Raw genomic sequence first — 21,875 nt, 5'->3', positions numbered from 1 at the left:
GTTGAACCAAAGAAAAAGGGGAGGGGGGAGCCTTGTCCCTTTAAGGATGGCCATTTTGAATTCTGTTCTCTCTGCGACACACCTCCGACTGTGCTGCGGAACACACTTTAAGAAACACTGGTCTAGATGTTGCAGAAGCCCAAGGCTAATAGGTGATTTAATGTAATATGTGCTGCAATACCTACAATATGCACAGTAGGTCTGGCTAACAGTTTTTATCAGTGCCTCATTATTTACCTTGTCTTTCTCTCCACTTTCCATGGACCGTTACAGCTATCATTTCTGTGTTTTATTTTATTGCTTTTGATAAGTTTTGTAGAATTTCTTTTAGAATGCTCTTTTCTTGTTACATGGTACTAGTATTCTTTCACTGCAATATTGCTGATCTTTCTTTTACTAGTTACAGAAACATATAGCAGTTTACTGAGGGAGGTGGGAGTTGTGTGTGGAAACATTCACCCTTGAATCTTGGGAATGCTATACTGCTCCTTTCCTTAATTCTAAAAAAAACAAAAAAGCTAAGGTTGTAAGATTCAGTAAAGAAAAAAAAGTGTGTTTAACACCTAGGATTCTGCAGAAACCTTACACGTCTTGTACATTGCTGTGGTACAGCAGAAGGAGCTTATAGTCTTAAATTGATTCATATTATTTGCCTTGCCTGTTTAATTGACTTGCTCTAAGTTTTGGAAAAGTCCTTGAGTAGTACTTTTTGGTTATTCCATTTTGTCCTGTGTTACAGGAGATTGTCTGGCACAATAGATGTGATTGGGCAGACCATAACTATCAGCAGAGTGGAAGGAAGGCGGCGTGCCAATGAAAATAGCAACATACAGGTTTTGTATTGCAGATTTACACATGTTCTATCAATGACTGAAGAGGGGCTTTTTTTGTTTTCACCTTATCCAAATGAATAAATTCTAAACTGCATGGATAAACAATAGTGCAGTGGTCCCCAACATGGTACCCGTGGGCGCCATGGCTCCTCCCTCCACGCCATTTCTGTGCGCCCGCCGAGTGATCGGGGTCAGCCCCAGGCACGTGGTGCATGGGCGGTGCCGGCCCCTGGGTGCGCAGCGTATGGGTGGCCCTGCCCCTGGGTGCACGGCGCAAGGGCTGTGCCGGCCTCTGGGCGCACGATACATGGTCTGTGCCAGCCCCGGGCGCGTGGCGTATGAGCGTCTCCACCCCTGGGCAGCATGGGCTGCTGGCTCCTGGGTGTGCCGCACCCCATGGGTGGCTCTGGCACCGAGCACAAGACGTATGGGCAGCCCCGGCCCCTGGGCATGTGGCGTATAGGCTGTCCCAGCCCTTGTGCGCGCAGCGTTTGGGCGGCCCTGTCCCCGGGTGCACAGAGCAAGAGTTGTGCCGGCACCGGGCACGCGGCATATGGGTGATGCCTGCCCCCGGGTGCGTGGCACAGGCATGGTGCCGGTCCCTGGGTGCACGGCGCCGGCACCAGGTACGCGGCACAGAGACGGCGCCAGCCCCGGGTGCGCAGCACATGGGCGGCCTCAGGCGCGTGACGCATGAGCTGTGCCAGCCCCGGGCACATGGCGTATGGGCATCCCCGCCCCTGGGCATGCAGCGCAGGAGCGGCGCTGGCCCCAGGCACGCAGCGCGTGGGTGATGCCGGCTCCTGGGCGTGCGGCACAGGAGCAGTGCCGGCCCCGGTAGTGCAGCGTATGGGTGGCACCGGCACTGGGCACGCAGCGTATGGGTGGCTGCGCCCAGCAGCCCCAAATTGTTGGGGACCACTGCAGTAGTGCATAAGAACAGCCATACTGGGTCAGACAAAAGGTCCATCTAGCCCAGCATCCAGTCCTCTGACATCAGCCAACACCAGATGCCCCAGAGGGAGTGAACAGAACAGGGACTCATCAAGCAGTCTCCCTCCCATCACCTATTCCCAGCCTCTGACAGAGACTAGGGACACCATTCCAACCCATCCTGGCAAATAGCCATTGGTGGTCCTAGCCTCCATGAATTTCTGTAGTTCTTTCTTCAAACCTGATAAAGTCCTGATCTTCGCAACCTTCTTTGGCAAGGAGTTTCACAAGCCGACTGTGCACTCTGTGAAGAAAAACTTCCTTTTGTTTGTGTTAAGCTTGCTACCCATTAAGTTCATTTGGTGACCCCTAGTTCTTATGTTATGGGAACAAGTAAATAACTTTTCCTTATTGACTTTTTCCACGCTGGTCATGATTTAATAGACCTCTATCATATCCCCCCCTTAGTCTCCTCTTTTCTAAGCTGAAAAGTCCCGTCTTTTTTTATCTCTTTTCATATGGGACCCTTTCCTAACCACTAATCAATTTAGTTGCCGTTTTCTGAACCTTTTCCAATGCCAATATATCTTCTTTCAAATGAGGCAAAACCACATCTGTATGCAGTATTCAAGATGTAGATATACCATGGTTTTCTATAGAAGCAATAAAATGTTCTCTGTCTTATTAATAAGATGTTCTCTGTCCCTTTTTTCATGATTCCTAACATTGTTTGCTTTTTAGACTGCTGCTGCACATTGAATGGATGTTTTCAGAGAACTATCCACAGTGACTCTAAGATCTCTCTTGCATAGTTATTGCTAAATTAGTCCCCATCATATTGTATATATAGTTGGGATTATTTTTTCCAGTGTGCATTACTTTATTTCATTTGCCACTTATTTTGGTGAGATCTTTTTGAAGCTCTTCGTAGTCTGCTTTGGTCTTAACTATCTAGAGCAGTTTGGCATCATCTGCAAATTTTGCCACCTCACTATTTATCCCTTTCTTCAGATCATTTATAAATACATTGAATAGGATTGGTCCCAGTATGGACCCTTGGGGGACCCCACTAGTTACCTCTCTCCTCTCTGAAAACTTACCATTTATTTCTACCCTTTGTTTTCTGTCTTTTAACCAGTTATCAGTCTATGAGAGGACCTTCCGTTTTATCCCATGATTACTTACTTTACTTAACAGGCTTTGATAAGGGGCTTTGTCAAAGTTGTTCTGGAAATCTAAGTACACTATATCTACTGGATCCCCTTTGTCCGCATGTTTGTTGACCCCCTCAAAAAACTCTATTAGATTAGTACGGCACGATTTCCCTTTACAGAAACCATATTGACTTTCTCCCCAGCAAATTCATCTATGTGTCTGACAATTTTATTCTTTACTATGGTTTCATTTAATTTGCCCGGTACTGATGCTAGGCTAACCCGTCTGTAATTGCCATGATCACCTCTAGAACCCTTTTAAAATATTGGTGTCTCATTAGATATCTTCCAGTCATTAAGTACAGACCCTGATTTAAAGGATAGGTAACAAGCCACAGTTAATAGTTCCGCAATTTCATATCTGAGTTCTTTCAGAATTCTTGGGTGAATGCCATCTAGTCCCGGTGACTTATTACTGTTAAGTTTATCAGTTTGTTCCAAAACCTCCTGTAATGACACCTCAGTCTGGGACAGTTCCTCAGATTTGTTACCTAAAAAAATGGTTCAGGTTTGGGAATCTCCCTAACATCATCTGCTGTGAAGACCAAAGCAAAGAATTTATTTTGTGTTCTTCTAGTGTTTGTGTGTAATGAATGACCTTATCGTCTTTGAGAGCTCTTTTGGCATCTCCATTGTCCAGGGACCCCACTGGCTGTTCAGCAGGCTTCCTGCTTCTGATGCACTTAAAAATAGTTTGCTGTTACTTTTTTAGTTTTTGGCTAGCTGTTCTTCAAACTTCTTTTTGGCTTTTCTTATTATATTTTTACACTTAATTTCACAGAATTTATGTTCCTTTATATTTTCCTCACTAGAATTTAACTTCCACTTTTTAAACGATGCTTTTTTATCTATCACTGCTTCTTTTCCTTGGTTGTTAAGCCACAGTGGCACTTATTGGATTTCTTACTGTGTTTTTCAAGTTAGGCCTCTATTATGGCGTCTTTGAAAAGTTTCCATGTAGCTTGCAGGGATTTTACTTTTGTCACTGTACCTTTCGATTTCTGTTTAATAACCTCCTCCTTTCTGGAATTAAATGCCACAGCGTTGGGCTGCTGAGATTTTTTCCCCACCACAGGGATGTTAAATTGTATTCCATTATGGTCACTGTTTCCAAGCAATCCAGTTATATTTATCCCTTGGACCAGATCTTGTGCTCCACTTAGGACTAAATCAAGAATTGCCTCTCCCCTTGTGGATTCCAGAACTAGCTGCTCCAAGAAGCTGTCATTTAAGGTATCAAGTAATTTTATTTTCTGCATCCCATCCTGAGGTGATGGGTACCCCGTCAATATGGGGATAGTTCAAATCCCCCACTGTTGTTGAGTTTATTTTGATAGCCTCTCGAATCTCCCTGAACATTTCATAGTCACTATCACTGTCCTGATCAGGTGGTTGATAATATATCACTACTGATCTATTATTATTAGAGCATGGAATTTCTACCCATAGATAGTCTATGGAACATTTTGATTCATTTAAGATCTTTACTTCATTTGATTGTTCATTTTCTTTCACGTATAGTGCCATTCGCCCACCAGCACAACCTGCTCTGTCCTTCCGATGTATTTTGTACCCTAGTATGACTGTGTCCTATTGATTTTGCTCATTCCACCAAGTTTCTGTGATGCTTATTATATCAATATTTTACTTTAATATGAGGCACCCTAGTTCACCTATCTTATTATTTAAACTTCTAGTGTTTGTGTATAAGCACTTGAAAAATTAGTCTCTGTTAATCTGTCTGTCATTTCTTGATGTATTAGACTCTTTTTATATTTGACTATTTCTCATTTGATCTTACCCATACTTTATCATCTTCCATCCTCTCTTCCGGACTTGAACATAGAGAATCTCTCTGAGACCCTCCCCTCAGAGATGTTTCTGTCCGATCCATGTGCTCCTCCACACCCATCAGCTTTCTCTCAGTCCTTAGTGTAAAAACTGCTCTATGACCCTTTTAATGTTAAGTGCCAGCAATCTGGTTCCATTTTGGTTTATGCGGAGCCCATCCTTCCTATATAGGCTACCTTTTCCCAAAATTCCCTCAGTTCCTAATAAATCTAAAACCTCTCCTCTCTACACCATTGTCTCATCCATGCATTGACACTCTGAAGTTCTGCCTGCCTACCTGGCCCTGCGTGTGGAACTTGAAGAATTTCAGAGAATGCTACCATAGAGGTCCTGGATTTCAGTCTCTTTCCTAGCAGCCTAAATTTGGCCTCAATCTCTCCTACCTTTGCCTATATCATTGGTACCTACATGTACCATGACCACCAGCTCCTTCCCAGCACTACACATAAGTCTGTCTAGATGTCTTGAGAGATTTGCAACCTGCACACCAGGCAGGCATGTCACCATATGGTTCTCCTAGTCATCACAAACCCAGATTGTCTGTATTTCTAATAATTGAATCCCCCTATTACTAACACCTGCCTTTTCCTAATGACTGGAGTTCCCTCTCCCAGAGAGATATCCTCAGTGCAAGAGGATACCACAACATCCTCTTGAAGGAGGGTCCCAACTATGGGATGGTTTCCCTCTGCTCCAATTGAATGTTCTCCTTCCCTGAGCCTTTCACTCTCCTTAACAGCACAGGAGCTGTCTAACTGGAGGTGTGACTGTTATACAGTGTCCCGGAAAGCCTCCTCTACGTGTATCTCTGCCTCCGATAGCTCCATCAATTCAGTCACCCTGGTCTCCAAAGCCTTTATGTGCTCTCCGAGGGCCCGGAGCTCCTTGCACCGAATGCACACATATGCCACCTGTCCATAGTAATATGAAAAACCAAGGAAAAGAACAAATATCATTTAAAATTAGCACGTTGCATTTAATGCCAATGCATATTTCTCTGTGAAATCTAAATAGATGTAGTTCAAAAGAAAAATAAAATAAAATTTGTTCTTAAAACTAGGGGGCTGAGCCCATTGCTTGCTACGATCGCCAGCTCCCCTCTCTCTGGTGGTTGGTGTCTGGCGGTGGTGGGAAGGGTGCAAGAGCAGGGGAAGGCAGGGTCGGTGGAAAGCGTGAGTGAGGAGGCTGGGGACGCACATTCTCAGCAGGGTGGGGAGTAAAACGGTTTGGGGGTATGAGGTCTCAGCAGGGTGGCGAGTGAGTGGGCTGCAGGTGCAGCGTCTCAGCCAAAGGGGCTATGGGTGCAAGGGGGGGGCTGGCGTGTGGCTCCCAGGCCGCCTCCCCCGGGGGGGGGGGAGGGCATGCAGTCACGTAACACCTGGCAAAGGTGGGAGGCCTTGGGTCACCAGCCCCCTTGGGAGGGAGGGGTGTGAGTCTGTATGGCTCCCACCCCCCGGGAGCGGGGAGGGCGTGTGGCTCCCGCCCTGCTGCACCAGAGGCGGGAGGGAGGAGGGAAAGTGGGTAAGGGCAGAGGGGAAGGCGGGATGAAGAGTGAAGTGATTATGTCATTTTGTCATACCACAGGGAAATAAATAAATAAATAAATAGAGAGAGAGAGAGAGCGAGCGAGCGAGAAAAAGAGAGAGAAGTTGTCGAACTTCTTTTCTGATTTGCACTCCAAACTGATGCATTGATTTCATCAGGCCTGTACGGTTGAGTGTGCATACATTATAAATATAAACATCAATTTTACAGCAAGGGAGGATATTATATTGAAAATAGTTATCTGCTGTGTATGTCTCTTCTCCCCATAAATGACACTGAGGTTAAAAAGAAATGAGGAAATTTTCTTAATATACAATTTAAGAACTACAAATTTTTAAAAAACCAAACAACTCACTTAACAGAATAAATGGTTTTGTAATGAAGGGAGATATTTTAATTCTGGGTCTTTATTCCCCTATCTCACATTATGTAACAAGATATTTTAGCATTTGTGGACCCTGATTAAATTAAATTGATTTTTTTAAAGTAATCAGGATTTTTATTCTTAATTTTCCCCCTCATAGCATCACTGTGTGTCAAAATTAAGGTTTTGAGAGTTCTAGCTATATTTTTATGTTTTCACATATTAGGATTTCCGTTAAATTTAACCTTTATTCTGAATGTAATAATAGCAATTTTCTTGTAATGGCTTTTACTCATAAATTACTGATATGTAGTGTCAATCCTAACTCCAGCGTCATGTACTTTATCTAGAAATTAAAAAAACAAACAAGAATCCTTTTGAATTTTTCATTTGGTTCATAGAAAGCAAATATATATTCCTTACATAGATATTGAGGAAAGAACTAGAAAGAGAAGAAAGCTATATTTTCTAGTCTATCTCTACGTAACAACTGTATCTCTACATTTCATGTCTTACAGGTTCTTTCAGAAAGAGCCAGTGCTGACGTAGACAGTTTTACCAAGCCACCTCCATTTTTCCCTCCAGGAGCTCCGCCCACCCACCTGCCACCGCCTCCTTTCCTTCCACCCCCTCCAACTGTCAGTACTGCTCCTCCTCTAATTCCCCCACCAGGTAAATACTGTATGTCTTATAGAATTACTAGAAGGTTACCGATCCACGTGTAGACTGCCGCGCATTGCCTGGGTCCTTAACTCCATTTTTGTTTCTCATTGAAATCAGTGCTCTGGGGTGAGGTTGAGGATGAGGGGGACAGTATAAAGGCTGCCCTGAGGAGAGAGGACTAACACAGCCCCCTTTCACTGCAGCAGCTTGGAGCCAGGTCAGAAGAGCCTCTCCATGGCTGCTGCAGCTCCAGCAGGCACAGCAGTGGAAGGGGTGCATGTCTCCCATGTCTTCCCCTGTGCTTCCCAGCCAGAGTGAGGAATTCAGCAAACAGTGCACTTTCCCCTTGCCCATTGACAAATGGGAACAGCCAACAGTGTTCCCATATGAATGGGGGTGAGGAAGCAAACCCTGCCCATCCTAAAGGGAGCCTGGAGATGGGAGGCACAGTCCTGGATTGGGGGAGGAGGCACCCCCAGCTATCCCCTTTTATCTGCCTGGTGATTCTGTCTCTTTTTTGTATGGGTTTATGAGAAGCAATCCCATTCCTGGCACAATCAATCCCTTACCTTGGTTTAAGTTGTTATAAGAGAAAGATGCATATCGAATTTGGTAGTCCTAGATCTTACCATTTAGTAGGCATTCTTGAACAAAAAGACACATGCACAGACAGAAAAAACTTGCTCAGATGTATAACATTGAAACAGGAACGTGATATTTGAAATGCTTGGTTTAAAAAAAAAATAGAACCTAAAGGGTTCTAAAGAGGGATTTAAATAAACCCCTCTTCATTGACATAAAAATGGCCGCCGCACTGTGCCGACAATCAGCTGATCCGGCACAGCGCAGCAGTCTAGACGCAGATCGGTCGACAAGGGAAGCCTTTGTCAACCACTCCCGCCTTTGTCGACCGCTCCCTTATGCCTCATGAAACGAGGTTTAGAGGAGCGGTTGACAAAGGCTTCCCTTGTCGACCGATCCACGTGTAGACTGCCGCGCTATGTCGGATCAGCTGATTGTCAGCACAGTGCAGCGGCCATTTTTATTTTAATGAAGCGGGGTTTATTTAAATCCCCGTTTAATTGACTATGTCGGGTAAACTACTTTACATGGCTCTGTCAACAGTGCCATGTAGTTTAGATATACCCAAATTGCTTATATTTGAAATCCTAAAATCAATTATTCAGAACATTCCTGCCTCCCCTCTTTCCCATTCAGAATTAAACTGAGAAGGTTGAGTGTGAAGTCTGTTTTTACATCCTCACTACTGACAATCTACAGATATAGATACTAATAGCTACAATTTTGAGTCTACCGTCCTTGAAAGGGCTTTTTTCAGCCTAATGCTTTTCTTAGGAATATTTTGCTATTGTTAATATTTCAGTGTTATCATTTAAAAAGGAGCTATGGATGGCAAAAGAATTGGAGGGGATAATACTAAAAGTGCAGTGGGGCTTGGTGAGGAGGTTCTTGAACAGTGGAGCAGATGTGTGGGAGCTCATTAAGAGTTATGCTATTCATAGGAAGAGAGACTTGTTCAAGGTAGAGCTAGAGAAACACACTCCTCCTTTCTTAGCTTCCCCATTGCTCTGTTTACTTACTCCACTGTCCCCCGGCTGAGCAGTTTTCCTTCCCTTCCTTGGCCTTGCAGAAATCCTTCTCAGCCTCTCCTTATGCCTAACATTTCCTCTGCTGTCTGATGCTCTTTTAGAATCCTCCCTTCTAATCTTCTCTGCACATGAATTGGATGGGGATACCTGCTATCGAGGTAGCTCCATTCCTCTCTGCGGTGGGTTTTTTTTTTATGGCCTTTCATGGTGTAGATCAGTGATTCTCAAACTGCGGCCGCCTCCCAGGTGGTCTGCAGCTCAAGCCCAGGACCTCCCCCATCAACCTGCAGCAGGAAGCCCACGCTGACACTCCAGCCTTGCCCGCCTTCCCTCCCTCATGCATTTGGAATGCCGGCATTGGCTTCCTGCTAGAGGAGGGAGGGAGAAAGCCTCAAGCCTCGCTGCCTGCTCCCTCAGCTGGGGGAACAGCAGTGCGTAGGCATGCTGCTTGGAAGCTTTTCCTGCTGCGTCCCTAGGCCAGAATCTGGCCAATGGGAGCAGCGGGGGAAGGTGCCTGGGACAGGTGTGGGACACAAAGGCAAGTAAATTCACTCTCCCTCCATCCATGCCCAGACCCTCACACTCACAGCCCCCTCACGCATCCCCCCTCCCATGCTGAGACCCCTGCACTCCCAGTCTTCTCCTGCCCCCTCCCCCTAGCCACAGACCCTAACCCTCTAGTCCACTTCTGAGGCTTCCCCACTGTTGGACACCTACCCCCAGTCTGCTCCTGCCCCCCACCTTTCTGGCCAGAAACCCTACCCCTGCCCGCTCCTGCACCCTCCCTCTTGGCCACACACTGCACCTTCCCTTTCTCTTGTCCTCTCATCCTGGCAAAACACCCCTACTCCCCACCTGCTCCTGCATCCTACCTCCCATCCAGGCCTTGCACCTTTACTACATCCTGCGCCTGCACTCCTGCCCAGATCCCGCACTCCCATTCCTCTTGCTGGCAGCCCTGTCCTGCACCCTGAGCCCCTCATTTTTGTCCCAACCCAGAGCCTGGGAGGTCCACAAAATCCACTAAACCTGGAACCCCAGAACAGTTAATCTGGCCTATGGGAAGTCCTGAACCAGAGTTCTACTTGTCCCTCCCACTCCCCCAGTAGGGCTGGAGTGCCAGAGGAGTGAAGTGTCTCAGTTGGGGGCCACATCAGTGAGGAGGGTGTGTGTGTGTGTGTGTTTTGTTTTTGTATTTTGGGGTTTTTTTTGCTTAATGGCGAGTTTCCATTAGCAACTGGTGGTCCACGGAAAGGTTTGCATTGAACCAGGTGGGGCATGGGCCAAAAAGTTTGAGAACCACTGCTTTAGATCTTGCTCATGGAAGAGGAGGCAAAATTCTCTGCAGCTGCTGCTGCAACCTTTAGAATTGTCAGTTCCCGATCCCTGGAAAACAGAATCGTTCTCAATGGCCTGCATCTAGGAAATGGTACATTCTAAGGCAGATGAGGGGGAGGGGGAGAGAAGTTTAAAATGTAATCCTTCAGCTGTGTTTTGTGTGTGTATGTGTGTGTGTGAGAGAGAAATTATGGGTAAAAATAAGATGTAGAAATACAAATTTGCTGCTCTGGAGGCTTTGTAAAAGTTATATTATTGTTAAAAACAGAGTTAATCAGACTTTCAACTTTAAAGAAAACTTTTCATTAAATCAATGTGTACAACTCATTGGAATGGTTTGAAAATAATTATCTTCTTTATAATAGTGGAAAGGATCAGAATTGCAAACTATAAAAGTTAGGCTGATCTCCCATTTTTCCACTACTAAGTGAGATGATGATATGTAGGTGTACTGTGTTTTTATAAAACCTTTCACATGTCAAGAATAGGCATTTAATGAAATAAACACATGTTGCAGATCTGTCAAACCAGTTTGGCTTTAGTCTAATGTTTTACAGACAGGTTTATGACATGCACTTGTTCAGAAAGTCTCCCTCAACATCCTTCTGTGTTTCAAGTAATTTGAAAATAACTATTAAGACCTGTGGCTTTGACTCCTCCAGCCTCCAGTCCCATGCATTAATAGTGCTGCTGCCAGCTCTTTATCTTCAAAGCTGTTACTAAAATAGACTCTGCCATCTCTCCTAGGTTCAGTGGAAAAAAATCCACTCTTGTTACCTAATATTAACTGGGACCACTTCCCAGAAAATTTAAGTACTCCAAATATAAAACATCCTGTAAAAGCCCCTTTGAAAAAGGATCCTGCTTTGAAGTTCTGTCTCCTGTACTGTGTTCACTTATTCTCTTGCAATGCAAATGCTTTTTGAGGAAAAAAAGTACAGGTTGTACCTCCCTAAACCGTGTCTCCTTGGTCCAGCAACATCTGTGTCCGACAAGGATGGTCCTGGGCCAAAGGACCCAAGGGCGGGGAGGTCTGGCAGCACGGCTGGGACCACTGCAGGGTTGGGGGACCAATACTGCAGCCAGGAACCCCGACCACTACGAACATTAGTGAAGTGCCCCCCTTACAAAAATTATTGTACACCCCCCGCTTTACATCGTTATAGACGCATTCAAACATGCCACATAATTTTATGGGTTGAGAAGCTTCAAGCTACAGAAGCCGAGTTAGTCTGTACAGGAAAAAAAAAATAGTCTAGTAGCACTTTATAGACTAACAAAACATGTAGCTGGTATCATGAGCTTTCATGGGCACTGCCCACTATCTGAAGAAGTGGGCTGTGCCCACGAAAGCTCATGATACCATCTACATGTTTTGTTAGTCTATAAAGTGCTACCAGACCATTTGTAATTTTATGGGTGTTACTGAATCCTAGTGACAGCATATTGTGGCCCTGCTCCCCTTTAGTGGAAGCTGTAACATTTTGTGAAGACTTTACACACTTGGACAGTGTGTGGTGGCTAACGGCAAGATCCCAAAATAAAGTGTTGGAACTATATTAGCGTGTCTTTTCAGGTTAGTCTTCAGGTCAAGTCAGATATTGCCAAGAATGAATCTGTACTTCAGTGCTGTCCTCTCTCAAAAGAAATTATTGGCTAACTATTTTGTCCAAAGAGTATCTTTTTTTAACACTGTGTTAATCAGAAATGAGGGACTAGAGTGTCCCTCATGCTAATTACCTGATTCTGCTGATATTATGTTACACATTTTTTGGCACTTAGTTAATAATTATGTCTAAATCTTTAGACCCCTCCAATACACAAATATCAGCTTTATATCCATGGATATCTGCATCCGTGGATGCGGATATCCACAGCTTATATTTGTGGATACAGATGCAGATACAAATTTTGTATCTAGAACCCTGCAAATATAGTTACCTGCTTTATATCTGCGGGTATCCGCATTTGCAGTTGTGGATACAGATACCCACCTCTCATTTTTGCAGATACAGATAAAAATTTTGTATCCATGCAGGGCAATACTTTAGTTCTAGGTAGCAGACACCATGTAAGTATTCCTGGAATTGCCAGGGTTCTGTAATCCCCTTAGTCTAACTGTTGAGGAATTTTACTTGAATTCAGAAGTTACCTATGGCTGCAAAGCCACCCACTTTTTTGGATGGTGTCATTTCCTAATTCCTATTTCAGGTGTAAAATTAGCTTTAAAATTCTTGGTTTTGAACAACAAACAATTTTATAACATAAACAATTTAATTGCCTTAAATTAAGGTTATTAAACTTATATGTCCGTTCAGTCATTGAAAACCAAGCACATCACCAGTTAAAGTGGGTCTTATCCAGTACTCTATCTCAGCTTGTATACTTAAGCACTCTGCTTTCATGCATAAGTCATTGGGAAATTTGGTAAAACAGTAGTGCCAGCAGAATGGCTGACACAGCTATACTTCCATTTTATGCCATAATATGCTCAAACTCCACAATAGATTCATTTTCAATTCTAGAATAGAACCACTCATCATGCATCTAGCGTCTGTCAGTCTTGCCCAAAGATAAACTTTAATGCTGGCTTCTGCAAGGTGAAGGTATCTTACCTAGAGAAGTGTAGTATAATTTTTTTTATTACGAGAGAGATTCTGAGGATGGAGCCAATGAATGTGATTGTGCTTTTTTTCAGTGTGCATATTAAAATAGTCCTAAAAAAGCTGATGAACACACCTTTCCAGCCGTTCTTTTTAATAACATGAAGGAAAGATGTGAGTCTTATCAGATTGTACAGATGCTCATTTTCCTAGTGGAAGCACTGTTGTATATAACGATCCTTACATTGCTTGTTAAGACTGCCACACCTGCCCACATGACCTGTTTTGGATAATCATTTTTGGCATTAACATGAATGCCCTTTTAGACTTATTTAAATAATTTCTGGATGTAGTTACTAAAATATGTCTAAATGGAACATTCTTCAAATTATCCACAATTTCTTTAGGTTTTTATATTTAAAAAATGTCCATTACAGTGTTCTAGAAAATGCATACCTGGAGTCTTGTGAAAAATAATTTATTAGTTATGCTTTCTTATTGGAGCTGAACTTTTCAAGGAACTTTCTGTAAATTAACAAATTGTTACCATTCAAACAGAAAATGTTACATTATTTGTAGTTACAATTTTAGACAGGAAATTTTGATTTTAAACAAAACCTTAAACATATTTTTACCTGTGTATAGAACTGAGAAAGAAATACAATCTGCACAGATCCTCAAGCAAAAGTTTTCAAATTTGGATGCCAAAATGTAAGACACTTAAATCCATATTTAGATGTATAAGGAAAGTATCTTTACTCTGAGATGTGCTGAGTATCCATAACTCCAATTCAAATTAGTGAAAAGATTTGCATTGAAATTAATTAGTGGGTATGTGCTCTCATTTAGGTGTTGATCTTTAGGCACCCAAGTTTGCAAATTTTGGTCTTAATACTTTAACCACTGATCCTGCAAAAACTTGTCTTTTAAAACTCAGTGGGATTACTCTTGTTATACTGATTGGACCTCGAAGGCCCAGCACCCTCAAGATCTGACTGGTCCCACATGAGGGATTTTTCCAGACTAGGGAAGGTCATTTCAGGCCCCCTGGTATGCCCCCGTCTCCCCTCCCCCGGGCTTCTTGACTCCCCCCTCATAGCCCAGCTGAGCCACGTGCCAGCTCCTGGCTCTCCCCTCGCAGCCCAGCAGAGCCACGTGCCAGCTTCTGGCTCCCCCTTCGCAGCCCAACTGAGCCGTGTGCCTGCTCCCAGGCTCCAGCCGCCTGCAGTGCGTCAGGACTCTGATCCTGAAATATCCATGGTCATACTGGACCACGGATGTTGCCAAACCAGAAAATCCTGGATTTTAGAGATGCAACTAAATGTTTGCAGGATTGATCAGTCTTTTTCATTGACTTCCTTGGTCTTTGGATCAAAGCCTAAAGTAGGCATGTGTTCTTGGTGAAGTATCATGATACCTAGTATATTAAACCAAATTGTACGTGAGGCTAGTTTGTAGTTTTAAGGAGGGGTATAAATTATGTAATTTAATTTTGCTCCCAAAAGGTTACAGATCCTTTTTTGACACATTAAAAAGCAACCAAACAAAACAATAACAGAGCAACAATAAAACAGCCTTGGGTATATTTTATTTGCCTTCTGTTTTTTAAATGTTTTGGGTGTGCTTGGTTCACATTTTCAAGGTATTATTTGCAACTTTGAAACCTAGAACTTCCAGGGTTGTTTTTTGTTGTATTAATTGAAAACGATTCTCAGGAGCTGAAATTTTAAATTAGACCCTAAATATAATGAGAAAAATGACAAATTGGTATCACTGAGTATGCCATGATTCTTACTCTAAAACCAGGAAAATTTAGATATTTTCGTTCTTTGTTTTGATGACATAATTTTAATTAGCTCTGCTAATAATGAACACAAGTTATTGCTAAAATTGACTTAGTATACATCATATATTTTTATTTCTTAGGTATACCAATAACAGTGCCACCACCAGGTAACTTATTTATATATTTTCTGAAGTGTTGTTAAGTAATGTGGAACTTAAATTTGAAGGTGCAACATGCAGTTTTCTACATCTGCTTGTTCATATCTAGATAAAAGGTCATGAACATAAAACTAGGCCTCGTTATCATAGAAAGGTAGAGATGAAACCATTTTCATGTTCCTAATTGTGGGACCAATGTGCCACTTCCCTGAGAACTACACTTCTCCCTCTCCTCAGAGTCTTGTTGAACTGCTGGTGCAAAGCATTCTTGATAACTTCTTGAAAGTTCAGTACAATAGAAAATACTTATGTTTTAAAGACTGATGGCAAATGAAATTGAGACACTGAAAGCATGTATATATTTAGGACTTGACCCTGCTCTTTCATTAAGTAGTTATGTGTTGTCCAGTTTTACGTAATCACTAACTGTGTAGTTGGGTTATTCTTTGTCAGCTCAGCTTCTCTGAAATTAGTATGCCATTGTAAATCTAACCCAATTTTTTATGTTTTCCAATTAAATATTTCAGGTTTTCCTCCCCCACCTGGAGGTCCACCACCTTCTCTTATACCAACAATAGAAAGGTAAACTTTGTTCAAAATCATTCATTTTCATCCCTTGCAACACGGGGCTTTTTTAAAAAAAAAAAAAAATCTTACATAAAGAATACTTTCCTTTTATAGAAAAAAAATTCTGCTTTTGTCATTTTGTTTTGGTTTTTCCTCAGTTACTGTGATCTAAAATTTCAGAAGGCTTTAATTCAGATAGCAATGTTTGTTTATAAAGCATTGTGCTATTTGTCATTATGTAGCTCTATACCATTATACTGATGCAAGATTTAAGAACAGAGGAGCTATTCTGTTAGGCTCCTGATTAGGGATGTTAAATAACGGTTAGTAAGCTGATTGAGTAGTTGATGGAATTTCCATCCGTTACTTGACTAGTTGATAAGGGGGTTTGCTGCAGCTATGCTTTTCAAAGGTAGAGCATAGAGGTCTGGGCATGAGCCAAGATAGCTGAGTCCCCAGCTTGCTCCGGGTCCCAGGCGCTGCACCTCTGCTTTTTAAAAGTAGTAAGAGCCACCATGTTCTTACTACATTTAAAAAGGCAGAGCCACAGCATCTGGTCCCAGATCTGTCTCCTCTGTCCTCCCGCGGAGATGGTGCTGTGGGGAATAAGCTTTTAAGCTGGCTCCCCGCAGTATTGGCTCCTTCTTTTCCCCCCTTCCAAGGAGTGGGGAGAGAAGAGACTAGTTGAATAGTGATTAGACTACCCGACTAGTCGTTTACATCCCTAGGGCTGATTATTCAGAGATTCTCAGGTTATCCAGTTGATTATCTAACATAATATTAGCACGTTTCTCTGGAACAGCATCCATGTTACATGCCAAAAAGTTAAAGTTGCCAAGTCAAGCATTCAGAGACTAGGAAATGCTAGAAATTAGGTTTTCTGTGCAACTGTTGACACTCAACCGTGTAGAATCAGAAATGTTCATAACATCCTTATAAGGTAAGATGCAAAATTATTCCCATGTTTATAGATGAAGATCTGATACACAGAGATTATGTCCACGAGTATTGGGAGCCTAAATTGAGATGCCTAGGGTCTGATTTCTGTAAATACTTCACATTTTTATAGCAATTACTGTTCAAAGCTCAGGCCCCATTCGACTCTAGTTGCAGTTGTATTTATCACTTCTGGAAATCAGGTCCCAGATGTCTCAGGATGGGTCCCTAGATAATAAAACATTCACAATGGCCACTTCTAAAAAGTTGGTTTAAATTGCTTTCCTTTGTCACACAGGAACTTTGTGGGAGAGAAAGGAATAGAATCAGGGTGTCTGGGGAGGCCTGTCCACTGTCCAAACCAGAAGATCATTTCTTCCTTTCCTCCAATTCCCAGCCTTATTTACTACACACCTTCCTGGTTTTCAAAATATCAGACCCTGCATGCAACATCCTAAATCAGAACATACACTACTTCAAACCTGGTCTACACTTAAGATAGGTCAGGTGCTTGTAGGGTTGAAAAATGTACAGCAGCTAGGGCAAAGGAATATTAAAAAATAGTACATAATTGTTATTAAAGACTATGGGCCAGATAGTTAAAGCTATCTAGATGCAGGGATGAACTTGGTGGGATTCTCAAAAGTGCATAGGCACCTAACTCCTATTGATTTGATAATGTATATGCTCATGGGGCCAAATTAAAGTTGCACAGACAACCTTATTTCTGGTGTTTCCTGCCTTTTAGTGAATGACTTGTAACCTTAACATTCTAGTAATATGGTTGTCTTTATATGTAGTATCCTAAATTTTTCTTAAAAAAGGTGTAAAACTTCCACAAATTCTATTATATAGAACCAATTTAATCTTCACAGTCAGCAGCACTATCAGAATCTTTAGATTCATAATGCAGACATTTTCCATTTGAATTTATGGGATAACTGGTAGCATCAGTAGCCTATTTTCCACTCTCAGCCTCTAACAAGCCTTCTTGACACGTGCAAACAGATTTTCATTGATTTATATTTTGGCCAAATTTGAGTGGAATTTCAGAGAAGGTAAAAGGTACATTTTTGACATCAGGGTAGCCTCTTTCCCAGATTTCAAATCCTTGCGCCACAATATGCAGGTGATAATGCTTCTCAGTGAAAAAGCTGAAAGATTTTTTTTTTTAACATAGCTCATGTACCATGAAAAGATTTACATTCCCACTGAGCAGAATATTAAAACTTGCTGAAGGAAATAAAATAGATACCAATTCCTTTTCTTAAGATTTTTCCAGTAAAGAAGTCATAGCCAATACAGAAAACTGAAGTATACGCTTGGCTTTGTTTCTTTGGGTCATTATGTTTTATGGCTCTTTTTTATTAATTATGAGAATAATTTCAATAGGTTTCTCAGTATAGTATAACTTTGTAAACTTCTTTATCTAGTTTATATTAAAACTTGCATCTCTAGTTCTGACATGTTGAAACATTCCATAAGGCTTTCATTATTCTATTTTTAAAACCATGCTGATCCAAAAGCCCTTTTATACTGTGAGGCTGTCTTCAAGAACAAAAGTAGCACTCAAGTAAATGTGTTAAATAAAGTATAGAAGATTAATTCAAGCTATCTAGGAAGTGATAAAATTTATCAAAGGTTATAGAAAATTGAATTTAAGCCCTGTGTGCATATCATCCTTTTCAACCTCTATATTTTACCTATTTAAGTTGGCTACCATTGAAAGAAGTAGCTCTAGAAAATATGAAGTTGATTTAGAAGAATATTTATAGAATAATCTATTTGAAGCACACCTGTTTTATATACATATGTGTTTGAAAAAATTGGATTCACTTCTATACCTAGTTATTTAAAGAAAGGATATGAGGAAGCTTTCATTCACAAATTTGCTTCTTGCGAAGCAACTGGGCATGGAGTATGTTTTATCTGCCAATATTTGCAACTGTTTCTCAGATATAAGTAATATATTGAAATAGAAAATCCAGTGAGGACAAAACAGAATAGTTTAAATTTACTATGAAATATATTAAGACAGTTTTGGGAATAAATGTTTAAAAATTTAGGAATGTTAACGAAGAATACAAATTCTTCTGTCTACATTAGTATTAAAATAAAAATATGTATATATTAGTATTAGATGTCTGTATGTATTCAATTCAGTTAATCATTAGATTGCTTTTTATAGTAGGAATGGTTATGATGGCAGGCATGTTATTTAAATATATCCTTTTAAAAACACTGTTTTAGTCACAAACTTCTAAGAATTGTGAAGAGTGATGGGCAACCTAGGCTAGTAAGTGGGCAATTTTATGAGTGGCCTCATTCATCTCTGTGGGCAGCAAGGTTGTTGTAAACAAGACAGTCTCCCAGATTAGGATATTTTTGCTAACTGCATTTACGTACATAGAATTTGTGGGGTGTGTTGATTGAATCATCGCAGTGCTTTGATTGGATGCAGGGGGAGCACATGGCAGTCAAAGTTGTGTGTAATCAATATGCATCTCACTTCATGTGCCTTTGCTTTACATGTGTGTCATTTTAGTAATACTGGTAGGAAAAAAGGCATACGTCGATGGAAATCAGTGAAATCTGGCAACACTGCTGATAGGTAATGGTAAACAAAATATCTCATGTGCCACACACAGATCCCTGATGGGTCTCAGGTTGCCCACCACTGGTGAAAAGTAAAATCAGGTGATATATATATATAAATCCATGCAGGTGTGGGCAGGAACCTGACTTGTATATTTACCTTTCAACAGTGGACATTCCTCTGGCTATGACAGCCGCTCTGCTCGTGCATTTCCGTGTGAGTATGGTTATCTGCTTTGGGGATTTTACTTAAGCTTTGTTAAAAATTGTTTAGAATAGCTATAGCAACATTGTTTCAGGTAAAATATAAGCAAGAATTTGTTCACTAATCAAAATAAGATGATGCAGAAGGTCAAAGTGAGTTTTATCATTACCGGATACCTAGCACTTCATGTTAACAGCACCTGCTTTACCTGGTCATTTATTTTTCTGTCCTCTAAATTAAAATTTCTATGATGAATTTTTTTGTCTTCAGTGCAAATGTTTGCATGATTTTTAAAAAACAAAAAACGCACATCTGTAGAATTCAGTGTGTATCAATAGCAGGTGGACAGACATAATTTTCTTTCATGTACCTTCAAAATCTGTAACTGGTTGGAAAGATGCAAACTTTTAAGCATCTATTTTCTCTGCAGGATGCTGTAAATTTGTAGCAGATGGCAATAGAAAGAAAGTGGCTGAGTTGGTCAGTGTTTTCTCGGTATCAATGTATACTTTGAGGCACAGGATAATCTAGTTCTTTGAGATATATGCCTGAGGGTGCTCCACAGTAGGTGTAGGTGTGTCCCAGTGTCACAGTGCGGATTCTTGATAGCAGTGCATTGGGGGCCGCGCATGTGCAGCTACCCTCCCTTCAGTTCCTTCATACCATCCCCAGCTTCAGCGCCCCCCCCCCCCTTCGCTGCCCGTAACAACTCCTCACGCTGCATGCTCTGCTTCTACAGTACTGTAGGCGCCAGCACCTCTTATGACAATGACATCTTCGGCACCTCACACTCCTACCATTACCTATCGGAATCACAGAGACCTTGCAGTCTCCTCAACCTTTAACTTCCCATTTTTATGTAATGACAAACCATCTTATTCACCACAGTCTAAATATACATCATCGCCTACCATTTTATCAGTTGATGACGATGAGAACCCAAGGGTTTTCTCACCACAAGTATCCCCTGCAAAGAGGCATCGGGACACTAGTTTCATTCTGATGCTCCCAACTACAGCGGAGCAGCCATGGCCCCTTGGACCCCATATCCATGGATGCCACCGCCAATGCCTTACCCACCCCAATGGCAATTTTGGAGGCTGTGGCCTGAACACCACAGGAAGAGACCATATAAGATGAAGCATACAGCGAAAGCACTTTCTCCCCTAACTCAAATCACCTCCAGTGTGGCGAGCACAACATGAAATTGACGAATACTATTCTCTGAACTCGGGTCCAGAGGCATTACTTGACTTAAGCTCTGCAACTGTGATAGATGAGGTTATCATGCCACCGCCCTCAGTAACCATCGAGGACTTCTCCTTTTTCCAGGATCTGCTTAAGCGAGTTGCAAACTATTTGAACGTTGCCGTGCAGGACACACAGCACGAACTCACAAATATCCTTCAGGCGATGCCATCTTCAAAAATTGCCTTGGCAATTAACTCAGCCATGCTTGAACCAGCCAAAACTCTGTGGCAAACCCCCGCCTCAGTCCCTCCCACCTGTAAAAAGGCAGACCGCAGGTATTATGTCCCACCTAAGAGGTCAAAATTTCTGTTCACTCATCCACCACCAAACTCACTAGTAGTGGACGTGGCTCAGCAAAGAAGTAAACAACGAAACTGCTCCGCACTGTCTGGCAAGCATAATGAGACTTGACATACTTGGTAAGAAAGTATACACATCAGCCACACTGCAAATCAGTGGCCAACTACGCCGCATTCCTCAGTAAATATGATTTCAATAATTATGAAGAGCTTTAGGTGATATATCAGAAAATAAAAAGGTGCAATTTAGAGCAATCATCGCAGAGGGTCAGGCAATATCACAAAGAGGCCTTTAGGCTGCCTTAGATGCAGCTGACACGGCTACGAGAACAGCAGCCAGAGCAGTTGTCATGAGACATGCCTTATGGTTTAATTGGTCAACCTTCCCTCGAGAAATCCAGTCATCAGTGGAAGACCTGCCATTTGAGGGAGAGAAACTCTTCTCATTGAAAATCAATGAGGTCCTCCACTCAGTGAAAGACTCCAGGGCAACCTTCTGCTCTCTCAGCATTGACAATACAGATACAGCCGTACTAGAGGCCAAGATACCCACATGTCATTACCAAAGGCAAGACCACCTGCCATACTTACAACATGGCCATGATAATCAACAGCATCGGTGGCCCCAGACTAATACTTCCAACCATCCACCCCAACCTAATAAGCAAATTTGAGCCATCCTTTGAGAGATTTAAAAAAAAAATCTTATCTCCTCCAGAGCTCCCAAATACTAGTAAACTTTTCACTTACCATCTTTTGCCATTTCTTGACGGTGCAACATCACATCCAATAAATGGGTGATACAGACAATTACCTTCGGATACACCATTTCCCTTTCTCTCTCTTCTTCCACCTCACCCGCCCATCCCGTCCCTCTTTAGGGACCCCTTTCACGAGACTATATTGCAACAAGAGGTGGATCACCTGCTATAATTTGGAGCCGTAGAACCCGTTCCCCTGGAGTTTGAGGACTGTTTTTTTACTCCCATTACTTCCTCATCCAGAAAACAAACGGTGGCTGGTGCCAAATTCTTGATTTGAGAGCCCTAAACAAATTTGTTTAGACAAAAATTTTCAAAATGGTAACACTAGCCATTGTTATCCCCACTCTGGAGCTTGGCGAC

At 42.0% G+C, this 21,875-nt stretch overlaps 1 protein-coding gene across 16 annotated transcripts in view; it reads left to right on the top strand.

Moving 5' to 3' along the window:
* The window catches only part of FIP1L1 (factor interacting with PAPOLA and CPSF1), a 101,884-nt gene that overhangs the window by 42,563 nt on the left and 37,446 nt on the right, over positions 1 to 21,875 (top strand). For 7 of the 16 annotated variants that reach the window (XM_075930418.1, XM_075930419.1, XM_075930417.1 and 4 more), the window contains 6 exons: positions 740 to 833; positions 7,259 to 7,412; positions 13,600 to 13,665; positions 14,881 to 14,907; positions 15,426 to 15,480; positions 19,167 to 19,213. In XM_075930418.1, coding sequence (XP_075786533.1) covers positions 740 to 833; positions 7,259 to 7,412; positions 13,600 to 13,665; positions 14,881 to 14,907; positions 15,426 to 15,480; positions 19,167 to 19,213 — 443 coding nt within the window. The remainder of the gene's footprint in view (positions 1 to 739; positions 834 to 7,258; positions 7,413 to 13,599; positions 13,666 to 14,880; positions 14,908 to 15,425; positions 15,481 to 19,166; positions 19,214 to 21,875) is intronic. The other 9 variants (XM_075930424.1, XM_075930422.1, XM_075930426.1 and 6 more) reach the window with 2 other exon arrangements.

Source organism: Pelodiscus sinensis, chromosome 5, assembly GCF_049634645.1.
Source record: "Pelodiscus sinensis isolate JC-2024 chromosome 5, ASM4963464v1, whole genome shotgun sequence".
In the NCBI taxonomy this organism is placed as follows: Eukaryota; Metazoa; Chordata; order Testudines; family Trionychidae; genus Pelodiscus; species Pelodiscus sinensis.
This window is presented reverse-complemented; position numbering and strand designations above follow the sequence as displayed.